General features: G+C 53.1%; 1 protein-coding gene across 1 annotated transcript in view; it reads left to right on the forward strand.

Moving 5' to 3' along the window:
* The window catches only part of SKAP1 (src kinase associated phosphoprotein 1), a 151865-nt gene that overhangs the window by 113623 nt on the left and 16913 nt on the right, over positions 1-21329 (forward strand). Inside the window, exons 5-10 of the mRNA XM_068418854.1 lie at positions 9022-9102; positions 10021-10104; positions 11576-11700; positions 12448-12511; positions 13287-13448; positions 18807-18869. Of these exons, the coding sequence (XP_068274955.1) occupies positions 9022-9102; positions 10021-10104; positions 11576-11700; positions 12448-12511; positions 13287-13448; positions 18807-18869 (579 nt within the window). The remainder of the gene's footprint in view (positions 1-9021; positions 9103-10020; positions 10105-11575; positions 11701-12447; positions 12512-13286; positions 13449-18806; positions 18870-21329) is intronic.

Below are 21329 nucleotides of genomic sequence, written 5' to 3' on the forward strand. Positions count from 1 at the left end.
TTAAACCATGCCAAGGAGCTCGGGAATTCGGTTTACCTTTGGTTTCGTTGGCTGTGATCCCAACCCGCAGCCATCGCGCCCGTTAGCAAATGGTGTTTGTGGGGGGTTCTGTGCTTGTGGGGCCAGCGTGGTGCTCCCCGTCACCAAATATGCATCTGCTGTGTGTCCCTGTGCTCTGCAGAGGCAGCCCCACCATCTGGGGGGCTGCAGCTTCCAGCACCCTCCATGCAGTCTGTGATCCCTCTTTATCCCGTGAGCTGGGCGTCTTCCCGAGGCAGTAACAGGCTGAGGAACGCCGAGAACGTTTGGCTGGTTTTATTCTTTCTCTGGGATTTGCTCACTCACCTTGTCCCCAGCGACAGGATGGCTCCTGTCTGTCCTACCCCCTGCACGAGCAGCCTCGCTGACCTCTTTTTTACCTCTCTTTACTGGACTTGCACTGGTTTTGGTTTGCATGAGGCCAGCAAGGACGAGCACAGCAAGTTTGGGCTGCGGATTTTGTTGTGCCCCTCGTGCTCCCCTCCCAGGTGGATGCTGGCTGCCAGCACCCCTCTTCCCAACCCCTTCCCCTTCACTTTATACACAAATTGAGGTCTCAAGGGAAAGTTGTTCTTCATATGAAACACAGCTCTACAGTTACAAGAGAGAAACCGAGTAGCAATGAAAACCCTCAGGGAAATCATTTAATATTTCCAGCCTTCTCACATGGATTCTTGACACTCAGGTCTGCAGAGGGGAAAAACTGATTTATGCCATCAGTCGTTAGACAATGTGGAGGTGAGGTCAGGCGCGGGCATTCCTCATCTCTTCCCCGGCGCTCAGAGATCCCCTGGGCAAGGTGGAATCAAAGCATTTCAAATGGTAGAGGTCATGAGAGTGACACTGTAAGAGGTAAAAGAGCACAGCCTCCTGCCTCCTACAGCATGGCTGACACCGATATATCTTCATATTGCCATTGTTTCCGCTTGAAAAATTGCGTGTCGTTTGTTTTACTTTTTCCTAACCCTCCTCTCTCCTTAAATCCTCTCGATTTTCCGCCGTGATCTATAGGAACCGTTTGTGTCAAGGCTGACGATTATGTGGTACAGAATTTTTATAGGAATAAAGGGCCAGCGCTGTGCAATGGCCTTTAGCCAACAGGTGTCTGCTCTTTTCGTAGCCTTGCCAAGACCCTGTAGATTAAAATCACGTTTGCCCTTTGGGAATTTTCCTGCACTGATTTGTGGCTGCGGCGAGGGGCTCGGGTCAAGTGGCTCCTGGGCACAGTGTCGTGGTGCTGAATGGCAGAGCGTGGTGGGGAGGTACAGTGGGACATGGAAACGTGATGCAGTTTGGCCCCTCAAAGCCAATATCCCCCTCAGACCCCAAGCAGACCTGAGATGTTGCTGTGGGCAATGAGAATTTGTGTTTGCTGCTTGGGTCCCTTCTTCCTTGTGTTCCCATCTCTGGTTGTTTCTTTGGTTCCCTTCGTCCTCATCTTTTGTTCCTGGCAGAAAAGTTTATGGATGAAAGATGTGGAGGGACCCTGGTCTTGGAGGACACGGGTGGGCCCAGGTGTGCTGTACTTGGTGTCTTCTGGGGGTGCCACAGCTTTGGGACACCTCTGCAGAGTGGCTGAGGTGCCCATTTGGGGAGAAAGGCCAAGAGGGATTTCTGGGGTCGAACCCAGACCATGGGGCTCACGTCTGGACTGACATCCTGCCACAATACAGGGTGAACATGATGGTGGTCCAAAACTCCAGAGAAAATTCAAGATGGTGAAATATTTCCAGTGGGAAACTTCTTGGTAGTAAATCCGCTTGTGTTGGGAATTAGGAGAACTGGATGTTGCAGATCCCTTGGATCTCCGTATTCGGTCCCGTTAGCTCCACAAGTGGGTGTTTAATGAACCCGGAGAATGGCTGAGCAACCTCAAAACCCCCTGAGACCCCTCCTGCAACCCACTATGGGGCAAAGGGGGACGGGAAGAGACGGTCCCATGCAGGGACCAGCCAGCCGTCGATTTCGATAAGGCTTCACATGTCAGGTTTAGGTTTCCAAGGTGGTGGTGGAACATCAGCGAGAAGCAAATATTTGGCCAAGCGCACCCTGAGGTAAGCTGGTGTCCGGTGTAACCACGCAGCGTGCCCATATGTTATTACTTATCCATCAGGCTCTTTGAGTAACGACGTACAGGGCCAGGGCGAGGGTTGGCTTTTGTCAAAGCATATATTTCAGCGGCGTTTAAATAAACTCATCGAGCTGCACGTCTCATGAACTTTCCTGTTCCATCTGTCTGCGCCGAGCCACCCGTGGAAGGAAATGGATGAGGCCTTCAAACCTTCACCAGTCCCCGGAAAATGAGCCAGTCCAGTTAACAATAAATGGTGGCCGGTTGGAGCACACATGAGTGGTCTCATGAAGAAGAAAAGAAAGTTGAGCTTAATGAAGTCCCCGCGCCCGTGTCCCTGCGCGTGGACAGGAAAGGACGGGTGGTTTATAACTGTTTATTGGAGTTAATGGTAATAAATTCCTCACTTGTGATGCATTAACTTTAATGTTTTCATTACGTGATGATTTAGGTTTTCCCTTTTCACGTTGTAAATCATGTTGTCCCGGTAGCACAGCAGGTCGAATGTCTGACATAATGTTATGTTTGGGGGAGAGAAATAACAGGGGAATGAGTTACACAGATTAGATATTTATATATTTCATACATTATGCTTGCTTTTTTTTTTAGAGGACTTTAAAAAATTGCGTCCTGGGGAAGCCGGAGGACGGGTGGACGGGTGGACAGACAGACCCGTCCGAGTAGGGATTTGCGAGGTGCGACGAAGGGCTGGTTTCCATAGCAACTCCCCAAATCCACTTGGTGCTGAAGGGGATTTTTTCCCCTCCCTCTTTGCTGAGTGCGAGCCCTTGGCTAATGAGCTGTGCAAATAGATATTGAGATTTAACGTTTTTTATTTTGCAATTATAGACTTAGTGATTTGGAAGGAAACTTTTGGGCCAAAGGCTCTGCCTCTTCTTTGAATTTTCTTCTTTTTATTTTCCTTTGGCAAAGTTGGTTTTGCTTTAAACTTGCAGCTAAATTTTCCAGACAGAATTAAAAAAAAAACACCACTAAAAGTTTGGAGGCTTTTTTCGACCTTCTCAGGCTAAATCCCAGCCCAATCTACAGTCAACTGTTTGCCATGGGCTGTCTCTTCTCTTGTTTGCTTATCAATCATCAAAACCACAGTCATGGGCTCCTCTGAACAAACAGCAATGAATCCAACACTAACTCGGTGGTTAACAAAGGTCCATCTGTACGTCCCCTGTTTATTTGCATTCGGTCATTAATTGCGGTCCAACGAGGGCGTTAGGGGTAATGCAGTTAATTAGGCACCGTTCAACCCCAGGTGATAATTGTGGTTTTCTTGAGTGACTTCCATGGATTCGCTGTTGGCTCCTGCCTGTCAGCACTTGTCAAAAGCCTCCGCCATTGCCTGGGACCAGTTAATCTTGGTTCCTGCCTTCCATACTGGTCTGGACTGGCTGCTACAAGAGAGCATTTAGCACTTCCCCACCTGTCCCAGAGGGAGCTCAAGGTTGAGCCGCAGTTTTTGGATGGGCTCTTTGGGTTGGGATGCCTCCGAGGGCTCCTGAGCCTGAGGACAATTGATCCCCAAGCTGAACACAGGGATATTTCAGTTGATAATTTCCTCTCCATGATTTGTTGCCATTGATTTTTAACTGCCTCCTGCTTGCTGACTAGCTTTCAATCTAGGTGGTTACCCTGGGGTGGATGCCTACACTCTGAATTTTGCTTACTAGCCTCTTCTGAAAAGTCAGGCTGAAGCCCGAATAAATCTTCTCTGCTGCGCCTTGCCTTTTCTCCATCTACTTTCTTATTTTCCTGCTCAAAAAAATGCAATAAAATTAGTCTGGCACAAGATCTATTTCATGTGATCCATGTTGACAATTGTTTAGTTCCCCATTTTCTTTGAAACAGTTGCTCATTTCGTTCCCGTCGTTATAAACGATCTGCAGCCGTTTCCAAGGCGCTGAAAGGTTGGGCGATGTTCCCCAGGCGCAGAGGGAAGCGTGTCTGAGGGGCACCGAGGGCCTGGGAGCCATCGGGGAGGTGGGCTGTGACGTGGAGCAGGGGGCCGAGGATGCAGGGACCGGGGGGGACCACTCTGATGGGTGGTGGCTCGCCTCCTGCTGTGGCTTTTCTCCTCCTGCTCCATTGGGACATCGCTCCATGCCCGTTGCTGGCTGTTTCTCCGGGCTGCAGCATCTGCACGGCCCTGACAAGGTCCTGCCTGATGTGTCCATCCTCCATCAGCTAGAGCCTGGAGCCAAGGGGCCAACTGGCTCCCGTCCTCCCTCGGGGGGCTGGACCGTGGGGTAGATCCTGCTGGTACCTTTGATTAAGGGTACCCAGGAAGAGGGGTTGGGGGGATCTGTACCCATGTGGATCGTGATGTGAGAAAGTGGAGATGCTTTGAGAATCCTCAAGATGTTGAGGTGTTGGAGCGAGTCCAGAGGAGGGCGACCAAGCTGGTGAAGGGTCTGGAGGGTCTGAGCTACAAAGAGCGGCTGAGGGAGCTGGGGGTGTTTAGTCTGGAGAAGAGGAGGCTCAGAGGTGACCTTATTGCAATCTACAACTACCTGAAGGGAGGTTGTAGAGGAGTGGGAGTCGGCCTCTTCTCACGGGCAACCAGCGATAGGACAAGAGGACACAGCCTCAAGCTTGGCCAGGGGAGGTTCAGGTTGGACATTAGGAAGCCTTTCTTCTCAGCAAGGGTCATTAGCCATTGGAAGGGGCTGCCCAGGGAGGTGGTGGAGTCACCATCTCTGGAGGTGTTTAAGAAAAGCCTGGACACGGCACTTAGTGCCCTGGTCTAGTTGCCATGGTGGTGTCAGGGCAATGGTTGGACTCGATGAGCCCAGAGGGCTCTTCCAACCTCATTGATTCTGTGATTCTGTAACAGTTTAAATATGGGAAGCGTTATTCTCCCATCAGAGACCGAAAAGCTCACAAACAGCTCCTTGTTTTCGCGTGTGTGAAACGTGTTTGAACAGACCCACAAATGCTGCTCGGCTGTGGCCATCAGTGCTGTTAGCTCCAGCAGACATGTCCTGGACCCGTTGGCCGTGGCAGACCTTGGTGGCGAGTGAGATTTCCAAAAGCTTTCAGCATTTCCCGAGTTCGGCTTGATGTGAAGGCAGCGGGGGGGTTGTTTGTCTCTTTCTGATTGTTTTTTTTCCTCATTAGCTTCAGTGGAAAGCGAGCGCAGACCCCACGGAGGGCTTTGGGGAGTCACAGCCGATTGTGCTCTGGTTTGAAATGTATTGGGTGTTCCCTGCGAAGTCCCCGGGAGCAGAATCTGCTCTTGGCACATTTGAGCCTGGTGAATAAGCTGGAGGATGGAGAATTAGCTGTCAGCGTCGTGCCTCCGTGCTCCATCCCTTTGAACAGCCGGTTGATGTGACAGCGTGGGCACCGACTCGGCCCCCGGGCGTGTTTGGCTGCAGCTTCTGTGACATTTTGTGCAGCTGGTGTGCATGAGTCAGAGAGCGAAGGGGCGAGAGCTGAAATCCAGAGGTCCTTGAGGACATGGCGAGGACGGGGTGGAACGTCACAGCGCTCGGCAGCCAAACTCCTACAAACTTTGCCCAAAAGATGCCATTTGGTCTGCAAAGCCAGAGGTTCAGTGGGTGACCTGGGTTCGGTCTGATAGAGGGGTGAAGACTTTGAAGATGAGAGCATTCTGAGAGCACCTGGGGGATGCACATCCCAGTAAAGGTTGAGATGCCATAAAGAGGAGAAAGGAAAGAGCTGGTATCTGCTCCTGCACCCGTGGGTGTGTGTCTCTGGCCCCAGTTTTCTCCCACTCCTGCAATGCTACAGCTTTGTGTCCTCTGCAGAAAAGCGGTCTCTGGGATTTTGGCACAGAGCTGTTCCTGGTGCCCCCAATGTGCAGCTCTACTGTGGGAGGCTCCAGATGGAGCAATGTGTCCCGTGGATTGGGAAATTCCTCTGCGGGAAAATCCTTGGGGGTGAGCAGGTCCCTCGGGAGCCAGCATGAGAGGCTGCAGAGGATGGAGGAGAGGCCACGAGGAGTTTGGGGTGCTGCTGGCACTGGGCAGCATTGCTGGGACCAGCCATCTACTGGGAAAAGGGCGGGCTGGGGAAGATGTCAGGGTGGAAGGGACCACTGAGACCATCCCAACACAGCCGCAGCCCTGCTGCACCGTGCCAGGAGCAGCCGAAGAGGGGCCGTGTGTTTGGGAGAGTTCAGATGTCTCTGAGATGAATTTAAGGCCTTTTCTTTCTCTGTTTTTATAAATGGTGAATGGCCATTAGTGGTTGGAACAGATGACCGGGTGACGGGCTGGCTTTTCCATCACTTGGAGTCCTAGAAGATGTGGTGAGCTGTGGTTTACCTGCCAGTTGGGTGGCCCTGGGGCAGAGGCGTCTGGCAGTGGCTGCCTGGGCAAATAAACCCTCTGCCCTGAGAGCCCAGGGACCTTCCTGGGGCTGGGCTCCCACCTCGCCTCTCCTCAACTTCTGGGTGTCCATTAGGTTGGATTAAAGAAATAAAAAAACCCAGGGACTGTCTTTGCAAGTTAATTTAGCTATTTGCTATTAGCAAAAGCCATCTGGATTGTTGTTAGGGGCAGGCTGGGGATGCGGGGAGGAACGGGACACCCCACGTAGCCCCAGCCCCGTCCACAGCCAGGCAGAGCCCTGAGCACCACGTCCCCTGCACTAACCCACCTTGCACAGATTTAATCTTCCTGGCTCTGCGTTAGCAGGGCTGCATTAGGGAGGCTGCATGAAACACACAGGTTACAGCTGCCGTCTTCATGTCATGTTCTGTAAAACTTAAAATTTCCAGAGCCCCGTGCAATCGAATCAGCCCTTGCAACCCCTCCTTAATCATATTAGTTTGTCTGAGCAACCACTGAGTATTTAAGAAGAGGGGAGTCTCCTTTCATTCTGGTTTTCCTGATGGGAAACTGAGGCATGGGGTCTCTTGCAAAGCAGGAGAGATTTGGGCTCCTGATGGTGTTTCGGAGGCGATGCCGCAGAGGTGCCCCGGCCCCAGGGAGCTGCCAGCCTGGCAGATCCTGGGACCCAGGGCCACAAATAACCCGAAACATGGGATCTGCTTACCTTGATTGATCCCCAACAGGACAAAGCACAACCGAGAAGGCAGTAGCTACCTTTGGGGTTCTACCTGCTTACAGGCAAGAGCTGAGAAATCAGCCAAGAGAGAAGATGTGGGGCTGGAGGAGGTTGTTGCTGGGTCCCACCGTGTCCATGCTCCTTCCCAGTTTCAGTTGCTCTTTGTGGTGTTTGAAAGGTCCTTGCACTCCCCCAAACCTCTCTTGGCAACTGAGGAAAGAGCAGAGAGCACGTCCAGAGGAGGACGAGGACGTGGGGCTGGAGCGGGGCTGAACACGTCCCTGCCTTGGCTCAAGCACCAGCAGCATCCTGCACGCCGGTTTTCTTGGGGGAACGGGGGCAGAGGGAAGCCCCATGCTGATAATGTACTGAAAGTAAATGAAATTAAATAAGCGAAGCAGCACTCGCAGCTCCTGCCTTCCCCCCTGGGTAATTCAATTCGAGCGCTCGCGCTGATGGGATCTCGCCGGGGCTGCCTCCATCACCCCGCTGGGGCCTGGATTCTTAACGTCTAAATAAAAGTTTCACTCAAGCATTTTTTATGCTCCTGCCAGCGGGATCGGCGAGCTGGCGTTGGGCACATTAATGTAATATTCATACTCGCAGGGTCTCCCTGTGTATCCGGCAGCACCGTCCCATTTTCATAATTATAAATGTCCCATAAAATGACATTTAGATTTGCATTAGCAAAAGGGGTCGGGGCTTGGATTTGAGAAGACAATGTGGCGTTTTGCAAGTCAGATTCTCAGCGTTGCTAGAGAAAAGCCTGAGCAGGTTTGTGCCAGGCAGGTGCTGGAGAGAAATGAGATTTCTCCATGCAGGTAGGGGCTGTCCGTGTCCTCCAGGCATTGCAGAGGGGCAATCCCACAGCATCCCAGGCTTCTCCTAATCTGAATCATCTCGGTCAGCTTTACACAAGTGGAGGATTTGGTCTTTGAAGGATCCAGTTTCCAGCCAACAGAGGAGACAGACTTAGGGGAGCCTTTCCACCAACCCAAACTTTGTGTGTCTTTGTGTCTGCTCTTCACCCCGAGACCCATTTGCAGAGGATTTATAGTGAGCCCAGAGTCTGCAAACTATAAAACACAAAAATGAAACTAGCCTGTGAATGAGGGAGGTGACAGGGGGATGGATTGGGCCGAGAGCTGAGCGTTAGCGAGACGCGCTAAGGAAACAAGAGAAGCTCTTGTGACCTGGGATTCTGGGAAGTCATTCATACTGAAAAGGCTGCCAAGGCTGGGCACTGGGGAGGTGGTTAGTGACATTTAGTCATTTTTTATTGTGTTTTAGTACAAGTTATGATGGCAGGAGATGAGCAGGAGACGAGGGGGAGACCTCCTCAGCAGCAAGCTGTGGCCTGGGGACATCCTGGCCTTTGAGCTTTTGGGGATGAGATGTGGCCGTCACCTCATGCAGTGAGTGCCAGAGCCCCTCCGTGGCTGCAGGGTCCCGGCTTGAGGTGCTGTGGTCTGAGTTAGACCAAGCATCGGACAAGGGGATTGTGTTTTCCAAGTCCTGACCAGACCCTGCCTGCTGCCAAAGGCTTCCAGGGACCCAGAGAGCCTTGGCTGGGGGGTACAGGGCTGAGCATCAGCTCCCGGAGCAGCACCAGCCTCAGCCCGCTGAGGATGGGCTGCTATAGCTGTGTGTATCGTGGTCCTGGTTTCCTTGAGGGCTTCTTCTGGGAGCCTGCAAGCAGGATTGGGAATGACTGGTGAGATCATGACAGACCATGATTTCCACCTCCAGCTGCTGATCTGCCTTCTCAGGCTGCTTTTGCAGAGAGAGGGGCTGAAAATATCGTGTCGAGGGGTTGTGTGGACGGAAAATCCTGAGGCTTGGCTTTGCTCTGCTCTCTATAGGACTGGAGGAGATCACACCAAAGCCTGTTCAAGACACGGGGAACATTCTGAAGCAAGGATATCTGGAGAAGAGGTCCCGAGGTAAGGCCTGACAAGTGCATTGTAAGTTCTGGGGATGTCACCTCAGAATTACCAAGAATGCAGGTTTTCAGATGAAGAACAAACAGGAAAATACATCTTTTCTGCAGATTTGTCCATAGGCACATGCAGAATCTTTTAGGCTTCTCTGAGGCATCATACACACAGGGAGGGCACAGCCTTTATTTATTCTCCTTTGCAGAACATCAAACTGCACAAAGATTAAAACCCAGAAATTGAATTAAGCAGCAGCCCAGTCCTCTAAGGCAAGATGTGCCCTTCTAACGAGCAATCCCTAATGAGGATAAAACCCCAGTGAAGACAAGGTAGTTCGTAGCATCACACACATTAGCAAGTTGAGATAAGGACTGTGAGTCAGCCTCAGGTTTATCTTGATTTTACTGACTCTTGTGAAAGCTACAAATTATTTCCTCATCACTCAGATTTTATCTTGATTTATTTACTGTATGACAGGTGGTATGAGGCAAGAACAGCCCTTTTTTCCTGGGGGCCGTCAGCTGAGTTGTATAACTGGCCTGGTGCATGTTTTAGCTTGCTCCAATTACAGAGTAAAAGACATTTGCTTAAACCTCAATTAGGGAGGTTTAACCCAAAGCTGTGTTCCTTCCCTGTTTGCAGGACTAAGGGTCAGAGCAGCTCAGCTCAGCCTAGCCTAGCCTAGCCTAGCTTGCCTGGAGAACCAGGGAAGGCTTGCAGGGGCTCCAGCCTTGTGGGACAGGCTGGCTCTCCTTTGCTTGGTTGAGGTTTTGTATCTAAACTTGCTTGCCTGAATTTTGTGCCAGAAATCTGCAAGATTTTGTTGGGAAAAAATTCTCCTTTCCCCTAAATATTCACCTGAAGCACACAACGAAAGAACAGAAATTAATATTTTGTACTCTCTTGCTGTCCTCTTCTTTCTAGAGCCCAGCTTTTTCGGGTCGGAGTGGCAGAAGCGGTGGTGTGTCCTCAACAGAAAGACCTTTTATTACTACGCCAATGAGAAAAGTAAGCGGTGAAATATCTGCCTCCGATCCCCAAACTGTGGGTGGTGGCTGAGGGCATGGACAGGGCTGGAAAAGAGAAGGGGAGAGCCCTTGCTGAAGGACAAGCTAATGTCTGATGAGAGAAAAGCACATACCTTGGGAAGGTTGTAATTCCCTAGTAATGCATAAGATGCAGGTTCTCCTAGAAAGGTAGATCTCAGCTTGCTTTTTTTTCCCCTCGCAAATACCTTTGTAGGTGTGGAACAAGACAGACACAGGAGCAGAGCTGTGTATAAATAAAATAACGTACCAAGTTTTCCATTAGCCATCAGCTGGGCTGCAGCCCCCTAAGTGACTGTATATAATCCACGTGTCAGTGTATATAAATATTTTGCGGTCATGCTCCATCAGGTACATCTAAACAGACAGCTAATATCTCCAACAGAGTTTGGCATAATTAGATATATGGCCTTCCTCTGGTCCACCCCTCCAGAAACGCGCATGCTAACGGCTCACAAAATACACACGAACACCCTTGGTTTATAATGACCAGTCCGGTCTAGGACAGGATTAAACTCCAGCGGGTCATTGGGATGAAGCTGGGTCTTTGTCCTTCTTCCACGTCCTTGGTCTCAGGATCTCGAGCACTTTTTGTTTCTAAACAAGCTTCCCAGCTCCTCTTACCCTGGCAGGGTATGACCTGCTTGGGCTTTCCCAGCAAGCTTCTCGTAGAGGTTGGTGTTGAAGCCAAGGGTTGATATTTGGTTGTTTCTGTGGGGGTTGAGCAGTTGTCACCTTCCAAACGGTCTCCAGAAAACTACAGAGCAAAGCAAACCTATTATCAATGGGCTGAAATCCTTATACAGGGCTTGACCTCACCCCTGGATGTTTTTTAAGGATCTGCAAATCAAGAAAAGGTTAAGAGCAACTGCCTGAATTGTGCTCCCACACTTCCTCAAGAAGATTTATATGGAAATAATGAGCTGGGGTGAATAAAGATGCCTCAGACGACTGTAGTGAAGTTCCCTCTCTCCACCCTGGCTGACACCGGCCGTGCGTGTGCATCGGCAAGATCCGTAGACCAATCCTCCAAGGCCCCACTAAGTATTTCTTCCTGTACTCCAGCCCGTTAATTCCTTACCAGCAGAATAATCATCGGTATCATATTTCCCCAAGCACACAGTGGTCTCTGCTTCATTACAACCAGCTCATCTCATGCAACCTTCTGACCCCGCCAGCCTTTAGCTGGCTGTTCACAGTCTCTTGAGGCTTAAAAGGGCATCTTCTTCACTGTGTCTTTATGAAGATTTTTACAATATTCCCTTTGGATTTCCTGGGGGTGGACACGCTTAGATGGAAGGGTTTTTTCTGGCCATTTCCCACTGGCACAAGGTGTACCTCGGTTTCCCTACGTGGGCAACAGGCACCCAGCAGTACTGCCAGCTTGATAAAAGGATGCAGGCTCCAGATTTAACATGTTTCTCTCCTTCCAGGCAAGCAACCTAAAGGCAACTTCTCCATTGAGCGTTATAGTGCCCGGATGGCTTTCCACCTCCGCAAAGACTCTCGAAAAAGATGCTGTTTTGAGTTAATCTGTCCCGGCAAACGCACCTACGAGGTAGGAACTGGGGGAAGAAACGCACCTTTGGTGCTGGTTTGAGCAGTAGGTACAAACGCACACCTCCCAGATCTGGGGTTCAGGCTGGACCTACAGGGTCAGAGAGGCTGTGAATCTCCAGCCCTCCTGGTAAAACAACACAAAAGGCACTGCAGAAGGTGCCGATGCTTCTCCTTCTTGGCAGCTCATCTCAGCATGGACTTCCCCTTGGCACAAGAGTGACCCTGGGCTCTCTTTGCTCTTGTGGGGCACAAGGGTTAAGTGAGAACATGGGGCAGAAGCAGTGGAGGATTGGGTTTGGAAAGCCCATTTTAAAATGAGCAATTCAGAGCCAGGTTGAATTTAACCTTTGGTTTGTTGAGCATCCAGGAGGGAGCCTAAAAACTGGTGCAATGAAAAACCTGGCCCAATCCACAAAGTGTGCATCAGAGCTTTGCTGAGCTTCAGGGAGATTTTGGATGCAGAGTCTTGGTTCAGAGTCAGTACAGTATATTCAGTGGGGATTGTGGTTTTCATCTGAATTATTTTCATGAATTAGGCTTGACAGCCTTCCTCTGGGATAGTCTAGCTTTGTTCCACTTCTGTTTCCCTGTTTGGAATAGGGAGATAAAGAAATGAAATGGCTTTCCCAAAGTCATGGGGTAGAGAATGTCAGATCCAGGATCTCCATCCCCCATTCTAGCTGCAAATCTTTTTCCTCTTCCTACATACAAGAACCAGCACAATAACAGGTGAACCTCTCTCCAGTTCACAGCCCCAAGCCCAGCAGAGGCTGAAGACTGGGTGGATCAGATCCAGTTCCTTCTGAAGGGTGAGTCTGGCAGCCTGGCCCAAGCCAGCATGTCCTGTTTGTTTGGGCAGACCCTGGCAGCATCTTCCCACCCAGCTTGGGCTGCTCCCACCAGCAACACATGGGCTTGTGCTCATTGCCAGGACCTTGCTGGGGTCCCAGCACCCCCCCTCAGGGAAAAAAAGAGAGGTTCTGGGGCTTTGCTTTTTCAAGCAGCTGGCTAAAAAGAAGTGGTTGTGAAGCCCACAGGCATTTGGTTTCTCCTCAAGAGCTTGAGGACAGAGTTGTGTGATTTCTCAAAGGCTGCAAGTGTCACCAACTGGGACAAGAAAAGGGTGGGAATCGCTCCTCACTGCTGGGGGTTGCAGATCTGCTGTGGTGTCCTTGGCTGATGAAGGATGGGGTTTGGGTCCACTGGAGTTGCTCCAGTTTAAGACCAGCAATAGTGAGACAAGGCTCCACCCTGTGTGTGGAAACCCTCTAGAAACCACAAGCAGCTGCCCAGGAATGGGGTCAGGCTCAGTTCCTTGAGGCACTTGTTGAATTTGGCTTTGTTCGCCATCCTTTCTTGGGCTTTTCCTTTATTTCAGCCTATTCTCAGCTTCCAGCCCATTTTCTTTATACCAGGTGCTCGTGGGCCAAGGAAGGGGACAGTTCACTCCCTGCAAGGTCCATAGTGAGCACAAAGTACAGTGGCACAGGCTTTGTTACTTCATTTCAACTCACTGAAAGTACCAGTGTCCAGCTGGTACTTCGATTTGCTCTTTTTCACCATGCTTTTGCTCTCTCCTGCCAGACCTGAGCTCCCTCACCATCCCATGTGATGATGAGGATGAAGAGCCCTACAATGACGTGGACAGTTCTGACTCTGTGAACACAGCATCCCACAATACTACCCTGAATCAGGATGAAGCCAACACTGAGATGGAAGAGGATGACATCTACGAGGTTTTGCCAGGTAAGCAACCAAATAAGCAGATTAAAACCTGAGCTGTCCACTCGCCTTAGCCCTGCAAACATGGCAGGAGACCTTGGTCACATCACACATCGATGGGAATGAACATCTAGGGCTCTGCTGAGTTTAACGGACCCATAACTCAAAAGTTTGGCCCCGTTTCTTTGTTCAGACTGGTTCAGGGACCACAGGAGCAAACCCTTTCTCTTCTGGTGAGGTGAAGGGTTTGTAAATTCAGGTGGGGCGGCTTTTAGAGGTTGTGCTCTGTTCAGCTCGAGTAATATTAAGTTTGGTGAGAGTGGAATCTCTGGGCTGTGTTACCTGGAAAAACAGACTTTAGATGATGAAAATGCTCCCTTCTGGGCATGCAGTCATGGCTGTAACACGATTACTGGCCTTCCAAGAGATGATAAAATAACTGCATTAAAGACTAGCGCATGTTCCCTAACAGTGCACGAGGTCTGGAGGTAGCAGGGCAGCGGCTGCTGGTTAAAGGGACCAGGAGCAATCCTCCTGGCACAGAACCAAACAGCCTGTGAGGGTGACACGATCTGTGACATTTCTTACCGTTGTAGCAGGAATCGTGGTGTGACGTGCCCCAGGGCTTGGTCAGCGGGTCACCTGAGCCTTATTCAAACCCATGTGCTGTTCTGCCTCTGCGCTGAGGTTGGGATCACCCAGCTCTGCTCCCCATCGCCGAGAGCAGGGTCCCTTGGTGTCTGTGTTTGGAGATGCAAAATAGCTCCTTGTTTCTTCTTATTTATTTCAGAACTTTATATTTGTGGTGATTAAAAAAAAATATATTAAATGCACCAGAAATTTTTATGGTGCTTGAGATCTTTGTCTTGTTATTGCTGCCAAAGGAAATCTCCGCTCAGCAGTTTGCAAGTGGCATCCAGACAGTTGCTGGGAGCGGAGCTGGGGCTCCGAGGCTGCCTGCGCAGCCCTGAGTGAACCCTCTGCCTCTCTCCATCTCTCGCCTTTCCTTCCTGACCTTCCCTTCCTCTGTTTACATCCTCAGCTCTCTGGGCAGCAGCTTTCTCCTCCTCTGGGCACACCTACAGTGATCCCCGCGCTCAGCAGGAGCCTCTGCGTGGGGGTCCCCGGGCTGGGGGGGTGAAGCGCTGACTGTCAGGCGGGGGGCTCTCAGCATCCCTGGCTGCTTCGGCAGCTGCGCCCGACTCCTCGCTGCCTGTGGCTGCTGACACCAACCGCAGAGCAGATCTCAGACGTGGGGTGATCCTGCTGGGAGCTTGCGCAGTGCTGATTTAGGGACAGACCCCTCCGTTGCCCCCGCTCCGGGATGCTGGGTGTCTCGAAAGAGCTGGAGCCGACCCTGCAGCCAGCTTTGCCCTTGGTGCCCATGGATGTTGCTCTCCTGCTCCCACGCACGGGTGGGTGCCCTGATGCTGGGGCAGCAGAGGCTGCAGAGCATCGTGGTGGAGGGGGAACAGCCCAGATAAACCCTTCCTTTGATGCTGGGCTTTTCCTGGGCTCCCTGTCCTGCCCATCTGAGCTGGCGCTGGAGCCGTGGTGCTGGCAGTGCCTGACATGGGGCATTCGCCCCTGGGAGCACACGGCTCACGGCCACGATGTGGGCTGAGCGTAACTCAGTGTGGTTTATATTAGTGATACTATTGATACTGGTTTTCTTATTTTGTTAAATCTGTTTCCATTTCAACCCACGAGTCTCCCCCCTTTTCCCAGTTCCCTGTCTCGGCTGTGGAGGGGTCACTGGGTGATAGAACAGCTGGTTGGTGTTTAGCCCTGGACGTGGCAGGGCTTTTGCAGCACCCTTCGGTCCTGGCGCGTGGGCATCCCAGGGGCTTTGCTACTGTGCAGCGGCTGCTGGCCCTGGGGACCCCCAGCTGCCCCGGCTGGGCAAGCTCCTCGCCCCCCACAGACCCCAGCTCCGGCCAGCTTGGACCATTGCTGGTGGCACGTTGCTGTAGAGGCAGATGCCCATTGTGCGAGCGGTGAGAAACCAGTTGCAAAGCTCGGGGGGCAGGTAGGAGAGGTCTGATCTGCTCTGAACACATCCCCCCCAGCCCTTTGCACCCCTGGGACCCCCCTCAGCAAGCGCAGGGAGAGTCCCCATCCAAGCCGGGGTCTCCTCTGGGCCCTGCTGCCTCCCTCGTGTCCCGAGTGAAAATAGAGAGAGACAGAGGGAAAAAAAGAAAAGGGGGGAGATGAAGAGATAATTTCCTCAGCAAGTCATCGTCGTTAATGAAGTTTTACAAAAACAGATACAACCAAGGAAAAATAAAATTTCACAGGTGATAAATTTTTCCAATTTCCCTGGCAGAATTCGATAGGATTGTTAAATTAAGAGTGAAGGTGTCTGTTAGGAAGCAACGAGCAGTGATGGGTAATTTTATAGAGTGGAAAATTGAATCAAATTGCTACATTAAAACACAGCTCCTCTGAGAATCTGCCCAACGCCCGGGCTGCTCCGGCGCAGCGGTGGGGTGCACGGCCCGCCGGCTCCCCGGCCGTGCCCGGCGCTGGGGGCTGCTGTGGGGCTCTGGACCCCACATGTGGGTGCCCACGGGTTGTGCTGCCCCAATAAAGGCAATTTCTCAAGGGTGGTGTGGATGAGGTCATGATGCTCTGCACAGGGAGGAGGCATAGAGGGAAGCAGCAGAGCCCCCAGGAGATGCATTTTTCAGCATTTCCCTCTGATTCATCACTATAAAATCCAGATATTGGCCGAGATCAAACACCCAGGCCCTGGGAAGGCAGAGCATCGCTTCCAGGCTTGGCTCAGAAAAGGACCTGGTTGCAACAGGCTGTAGGGCTGCGGTGTGGCGGGGAGCTCCTTGCGTCCCCATGGCCCTGGTCATGAACCGCAGAGCTCAAAATCTACGAGGGCTGCACCTGGGTGGTGCAGGCAAGGCCCAGCAGCACCCCGGGATCGGTGCCCTCACCACGGCCATCCCAGGCCACGGCCGGCCCCGCTTCAGGACAAGATGGGGTGCAGGAGGGTGAGAGGAGCTGGGTGCTGCCAGCCGAGGTGGATCCATGCTGGCCAGCTGCCTCCCACAACGTTCTCCTGAGAAAAATCCCATGGGAGTTTCCTCTTTCCCTTCCATCCGCAAAGGCTCCGTCCATCTCAGTCCTCGTAGCCCATCAGGCTTGAGGATCTGGCTGTGGGGTGGCCAGAGCAGGGACCGGGCATCGCCTGGAACCTTTGCACCTTTTGCAAAAGGCACAGAGTGAGCGGTCAGCGGGGCAGGGGCTTTCTGAAGAAACGGAAACTGAGGCACAGAGGACTGAGACATTGGAGAGCACCTTGTCCCGGTCATGGTGCAGTCAGCTGCCTAGTTGATGTCTCAGGTGGGCGATGCAAACAGGGAGGGAGGCCGTGGCTTTGATTTCTGGTTAGAACATGCCCCATTCCATCAAATATGGAATAAAATGGGGCGAGCAGAGGGGGATGCTCTGGCAAGTCTCCCCAGCCTCGCGTGGCTCCTGGAGAGCGAGGACATGGGGGAGCAGGAGCTCTCTGTGGGGCGAGGGGCCATAGAGCTGCCTGAGCTCGTTAGGGGCTGTAAATGTGGCACCCCGTGAGCTGTGCCAGCAAGGGGGGGACCAGCTCTGCCATCTGGGGGTGTCGATCCCCTCCGTGTGCAGGATCCTCCATGGCACGTGTTTTCCCGCAGAGCGTGTGTGTGTGCTGGGAGGTGTGAGAAGGGCTCTGGGAAGGAGGTTTCCTGAGGACAGCCCCGCTCCGGGATGGTGCTGGCAGGACGCCGGCGCGGAGGCAAGCCTGAGGGGTGTGCGCAGCATGGAGAGCAGCAGGGGGTGGCCGTGGGGAGCCCCGGGGTGCAGGTGTCACCCGTAGCGGTGGGGGAACAGTGCCAGCCCGCTTTGGAGGGTGGCTCGGGGGTTTTCATGGCATGCAGGAGTGGGAGCTCGTTGGACTGCCCTCTGTCTCGTGCCAAGGTGGGATGATTTGGTGCCACAGGTTAAAGCATAAAGGAATCCAGATGGTTTGGGGTGCGTGTGTGGGAGATGGGGGGTGAGCACGGATCCGTTTACGTTCTCTTTTACAAATGCAAAGAGCAGGCAAAAGCCACTTTCAATAATTTATTTTAAAATCAATACTAATGAGGTTCTGTCTCGTCAGTGGCCGAGTTTTACAATAAAGTCTGATTTATTTAGAAAAGATCTTCGGTGCCGCTTCCCGTCTAATGGGGGAGCAGTTGCAGTGACCCTCCAACCTGGGATGCAATTTGTAATCGGCAGCGGAGGGCTGACCTGGTTTGCATTGATCAGCGCCGGGCGGGAGGGACGGCTGGGGCTGGGGCCGCGTCCTCGGGAAACACCGAGCGGCAGCGGCCGCGCTTCGCTGCCTGGCGATGGGGTGGTGTGGGAGCAGCGGCAGAGCCAGGCTTGGCTTCTGGTGGCTCTGCCCCCACACTTCAAGATGCTGAGGTGTTGGAGCGAGTGCAGAGGAGGGCGACCAAGCTGGTGAAGGGTCTGGAGAGTCTGACCTACGAGGAGCGGCTGAGGGAGCTGGGGGTGTTTAGCCTGGAGAAGAGGAGGCTCAGAGGTGACCTTAGTGCAGTCTACAACTACCTGAAGGGAGGTTGTAGCACAGTGGGAGTCGGCCTCTTCTCCCAGGCAACCAGCGATAGGACAAGAGGACACAGCCTCAAGCTTGGCCAGGGGAGGTTCGGGTTGGACATCAGGAAGCATTTCTTCTCAGCAAGGGTCATTAGCCGTTGGAAGGGGCTGCCCAGAGAGGTGGTGGAGTCACCATCTCTGGAGGGGTTTAAAAGCTGTGTAGATGTGGTGCTGAGGGCCATGGGTTAGTGGTGGCCTTGGCAGTGCTGGGCTAATGGTTGGACTCGATGATCTCAAAGGTCCTTTCCAACAAAAACGACTCTGTGATTCTATGGTTTCTTATTATTTTCTACATCCTCTTTCCCTGCTCTCCGAGGCCGTGCCAGCCCACCTGCCCTTTGCTGCCTGGGGTCCTCTTTCTCCTCCTTAATTTCTGCCTCTGTCCCCCATCTTTCCTCGCGTCTCTGCCCTGGCATTTCTCCTCGGCATCTCTGGGCTGCGGGTCCCTCTCAGGACGCATCTCTTCCTATAGGGCACTCGGCAAAGTGCTGCCTGAATTTATGAGGCTATAATAAGTGATTTGTTTTTACCAGTGTTAACAACAATTCATATTTTTATGCAACACGTTTTAAAATATTATCTGTGACTTCCTCCCTTCCACTCTTCACAATTAAGCCGGGAATTTATTATTCTGACAGTCGGACGCTCTCACAGCCCTCCACCTGCCCGGGGCTTTGGTGCAGTAACGCTCACAGCCCTTCCCCTGACTTCTCTGCTGTTTTCCCCCCGCAGATGAGGAGCTGGAGCCCCCCTCCCCAGAGGACAGCGAGGATGCTGAGAGCAGACAGAGAAGCGGTAAGAGCCCACCCTGCTTTGGCCAACCCAAAGGACCTCCAGGTCATGGTGGTTGGGGGGGGTCTGAGTCTGGCCGCCTTTGAGTGTCCTGGGGTGTGGGTGGTGATGGAGGGGGGTGTGGAGGGTGGGAGAGGCCCCAGGAGCAGACCGATGGGTGACAGAGGAGACTTTGCCACTGGTGAAGTTCAGAGAACTCAAGCTGGGGGAGCTTTCCCCACCTTCTCCACGCTACGGGCATGGGGGATGCCTCTCCTTTTTGGACAAACACCCCTTGGGGGGTTGGCCTTAATGAGCTCCTAATGGAGCAGCCCCAACACCCACCCCCTCTTCTGCCTGATGAGATCCATGTGCTGAAGGATCTCCCGTGGAGGCACTCCCGTCTCTGTCCCTCGTCCCATCCTGGACCGTGGGGAGGGAGCCAGACCTCCCAGTGCATCCCGAGGGCCCAGGGAGAGGCGCTGGGGCAGAAACAGCCCGGAGAGAGGGCAGGAAGCGAGTCAGACCCAGAGGAAGCTGCCGCAGGGAGGGATCTCGGCACGGGAAGCCGGAAGGACGCGCGCCATTGCCCCAGGAACCAGCATCGCCCGCCCGGAGCCAGCAGCCCGAGAGCCTGCCATGGTCACCAGGGCCCCCACCCCTGCTTTTTCCTTAAGGACCTGCTCTGTGGGATGGGAGCGGAAGATCTGTTTCCTCCCCGGTCCCACCTGCTTCATTTTCCATCGCTGCTTCTGCCCCGGTGCAGGAAAGCAGCGCTTGTGTCCGAGCAGGGGCTGGACCAGCCGGGGGCTTCCTGCTGCCCCGCTCGCTCCTCGCCGCACAGGAAAACACATCCCTCCTGGCAAAGCCCTGCTCGGGGGAGCTTCCCGCGCCATCCTCCCGCTCCAGAGCTCGGAGGGGATGGTCTCACCCCAGCGATGGAGCCCGGGACCCACCGCAGGCATCCTGCTTGTTGGGTGGTGGGGACCAGAGGGGTCCGGTGTTGGATGCTGTGGGTGCTGGGTGGCTGAACCAGCTTCACGCATGCTTGTGCCCTCTGGAATGCACGAGCACCCCGAGCACTGGGCAGCTGGGTTACCCCTCCCAGCAGTCTGAGAGCCCCCGTGCCCAACTTCTCCAAGGAACAAGCGACAGGACGAGAGGAAACGGCCTCAAGTTGTGCCAGGGGAGGTTTAGATTGGAGATCAGGGAACATTTCTTCCCCAAAAGGGTTGTCAGGCACTGGCACAGGCTGCCCAGGGCAGTGGTGGAGTCACCGTCCCTGGAGGGATTTCAAAGCTGTGTAGATGTGGTGCTGAGGGCCATGGGTTAGTGGTGGCCTGGGCAGTGTTGGTTTTACAGTTGGATTCGACAATTTTAAAGGTCTTTTCCAACCTGATTCTGTGATTCCCAGCGTTTCTGGAAAGCCTGACCCAACAGGTCCCTTTGGCCAACATCAAACCCCGTGGATGTTTCCTGGGCAGTTGTCCCCAGCCCAGGAGGGTGCTCAGGCCTGTTCCTACTGAAATCCTGATACCACAGACAGGGTTGAGTCCCAGCTGTTTGCAGGGACCGGAGCAAGTCAGGGTTCCTCCCCTCCTCGTGGGTTTGAGGGGCTTGTTTCCCACCCCTGTCACGGTGACTGGAGCAGGTGGCAGCTGCAGCCGGTACCAGCACCCAGAGCTCAGAAAAAAGAATATCTTGATCTTTATAAACTGTCCCGTGGTCTTAACCTTTATAAACCCCGGTCCTAACGCGGGGCTGCATGCTTGTCCACAGAGACTCCTGGGCATGGGGCAAGGAAAGCAGAAGGAGATGGGAGACGCACGCCCACGGACCCGTTTTTCTTTGCCTTTCACAACCGCCCCGGTGTTCAACCACCCCAAGGAGCGGGCGGCAGGAGAGCAGCTCCCCGTGGGGTTGGCGGCTCGAGGCGGGGGCCAGCGGGGTGCAGGGCACGGCTCCGTGGCAGGCTGGTGCCAGCGGTGTCATGCTGAACACCCACCCCGAGGCCACCCTGAGGATTTTGGCTCTCACCATCACAGCCCTGCCAGCCACATAAACACCCTGCTCGTGCTCATTAGCATCTGCCCGGCGGTTGTAATTGTTGTTAATCGCTAGAACCGGTTTCGTTATTAGCGTTGTCATGATTGCTTTAAGTCCTGTGTCTGTTTTTGCGCTCAATAATAGATCAGACTCTTGCTTCTGAAACGCTGGGCTGCGTTTCAAGAGGGAAAGGTTATCGCGGCGCCGGGAACGCCAGCCCTCCTGCCTCTTGCCCTGGTAATTTGTGCTTCTGTCCAACTGGACCAAGGGCAAGAAAGAGATGATGGGAGTCCTTGAGCAGAGGGCCGGGCGGCAGGGAGGGAGGAAAGGGGCTGTTTCTTAATTATATCACGCGGCCGAAGTGCCAGATGAGCATTTGGCTAATGGAAAACTATTGTTTCTAATTTCTAAGAGCCACAAGGATGCCACGATGCTGGA

The sequence above is a fragment of the Nyctibius grandis genome, chromosome 26, assembly GCF_013368605.1.
Source record: "Nyctibius grandis isolate bNycGra1 chromosome 26, bNycGra1.pri, whole genome shotgun sequence".
In the NCBI taxonomy this organism is placed as follows: Eukaryota; Metazoa; Chordata; class Aves; order Nyctibiiformes; family Nyctibiidae; genus Nyctibius; species Nyctibius grandis.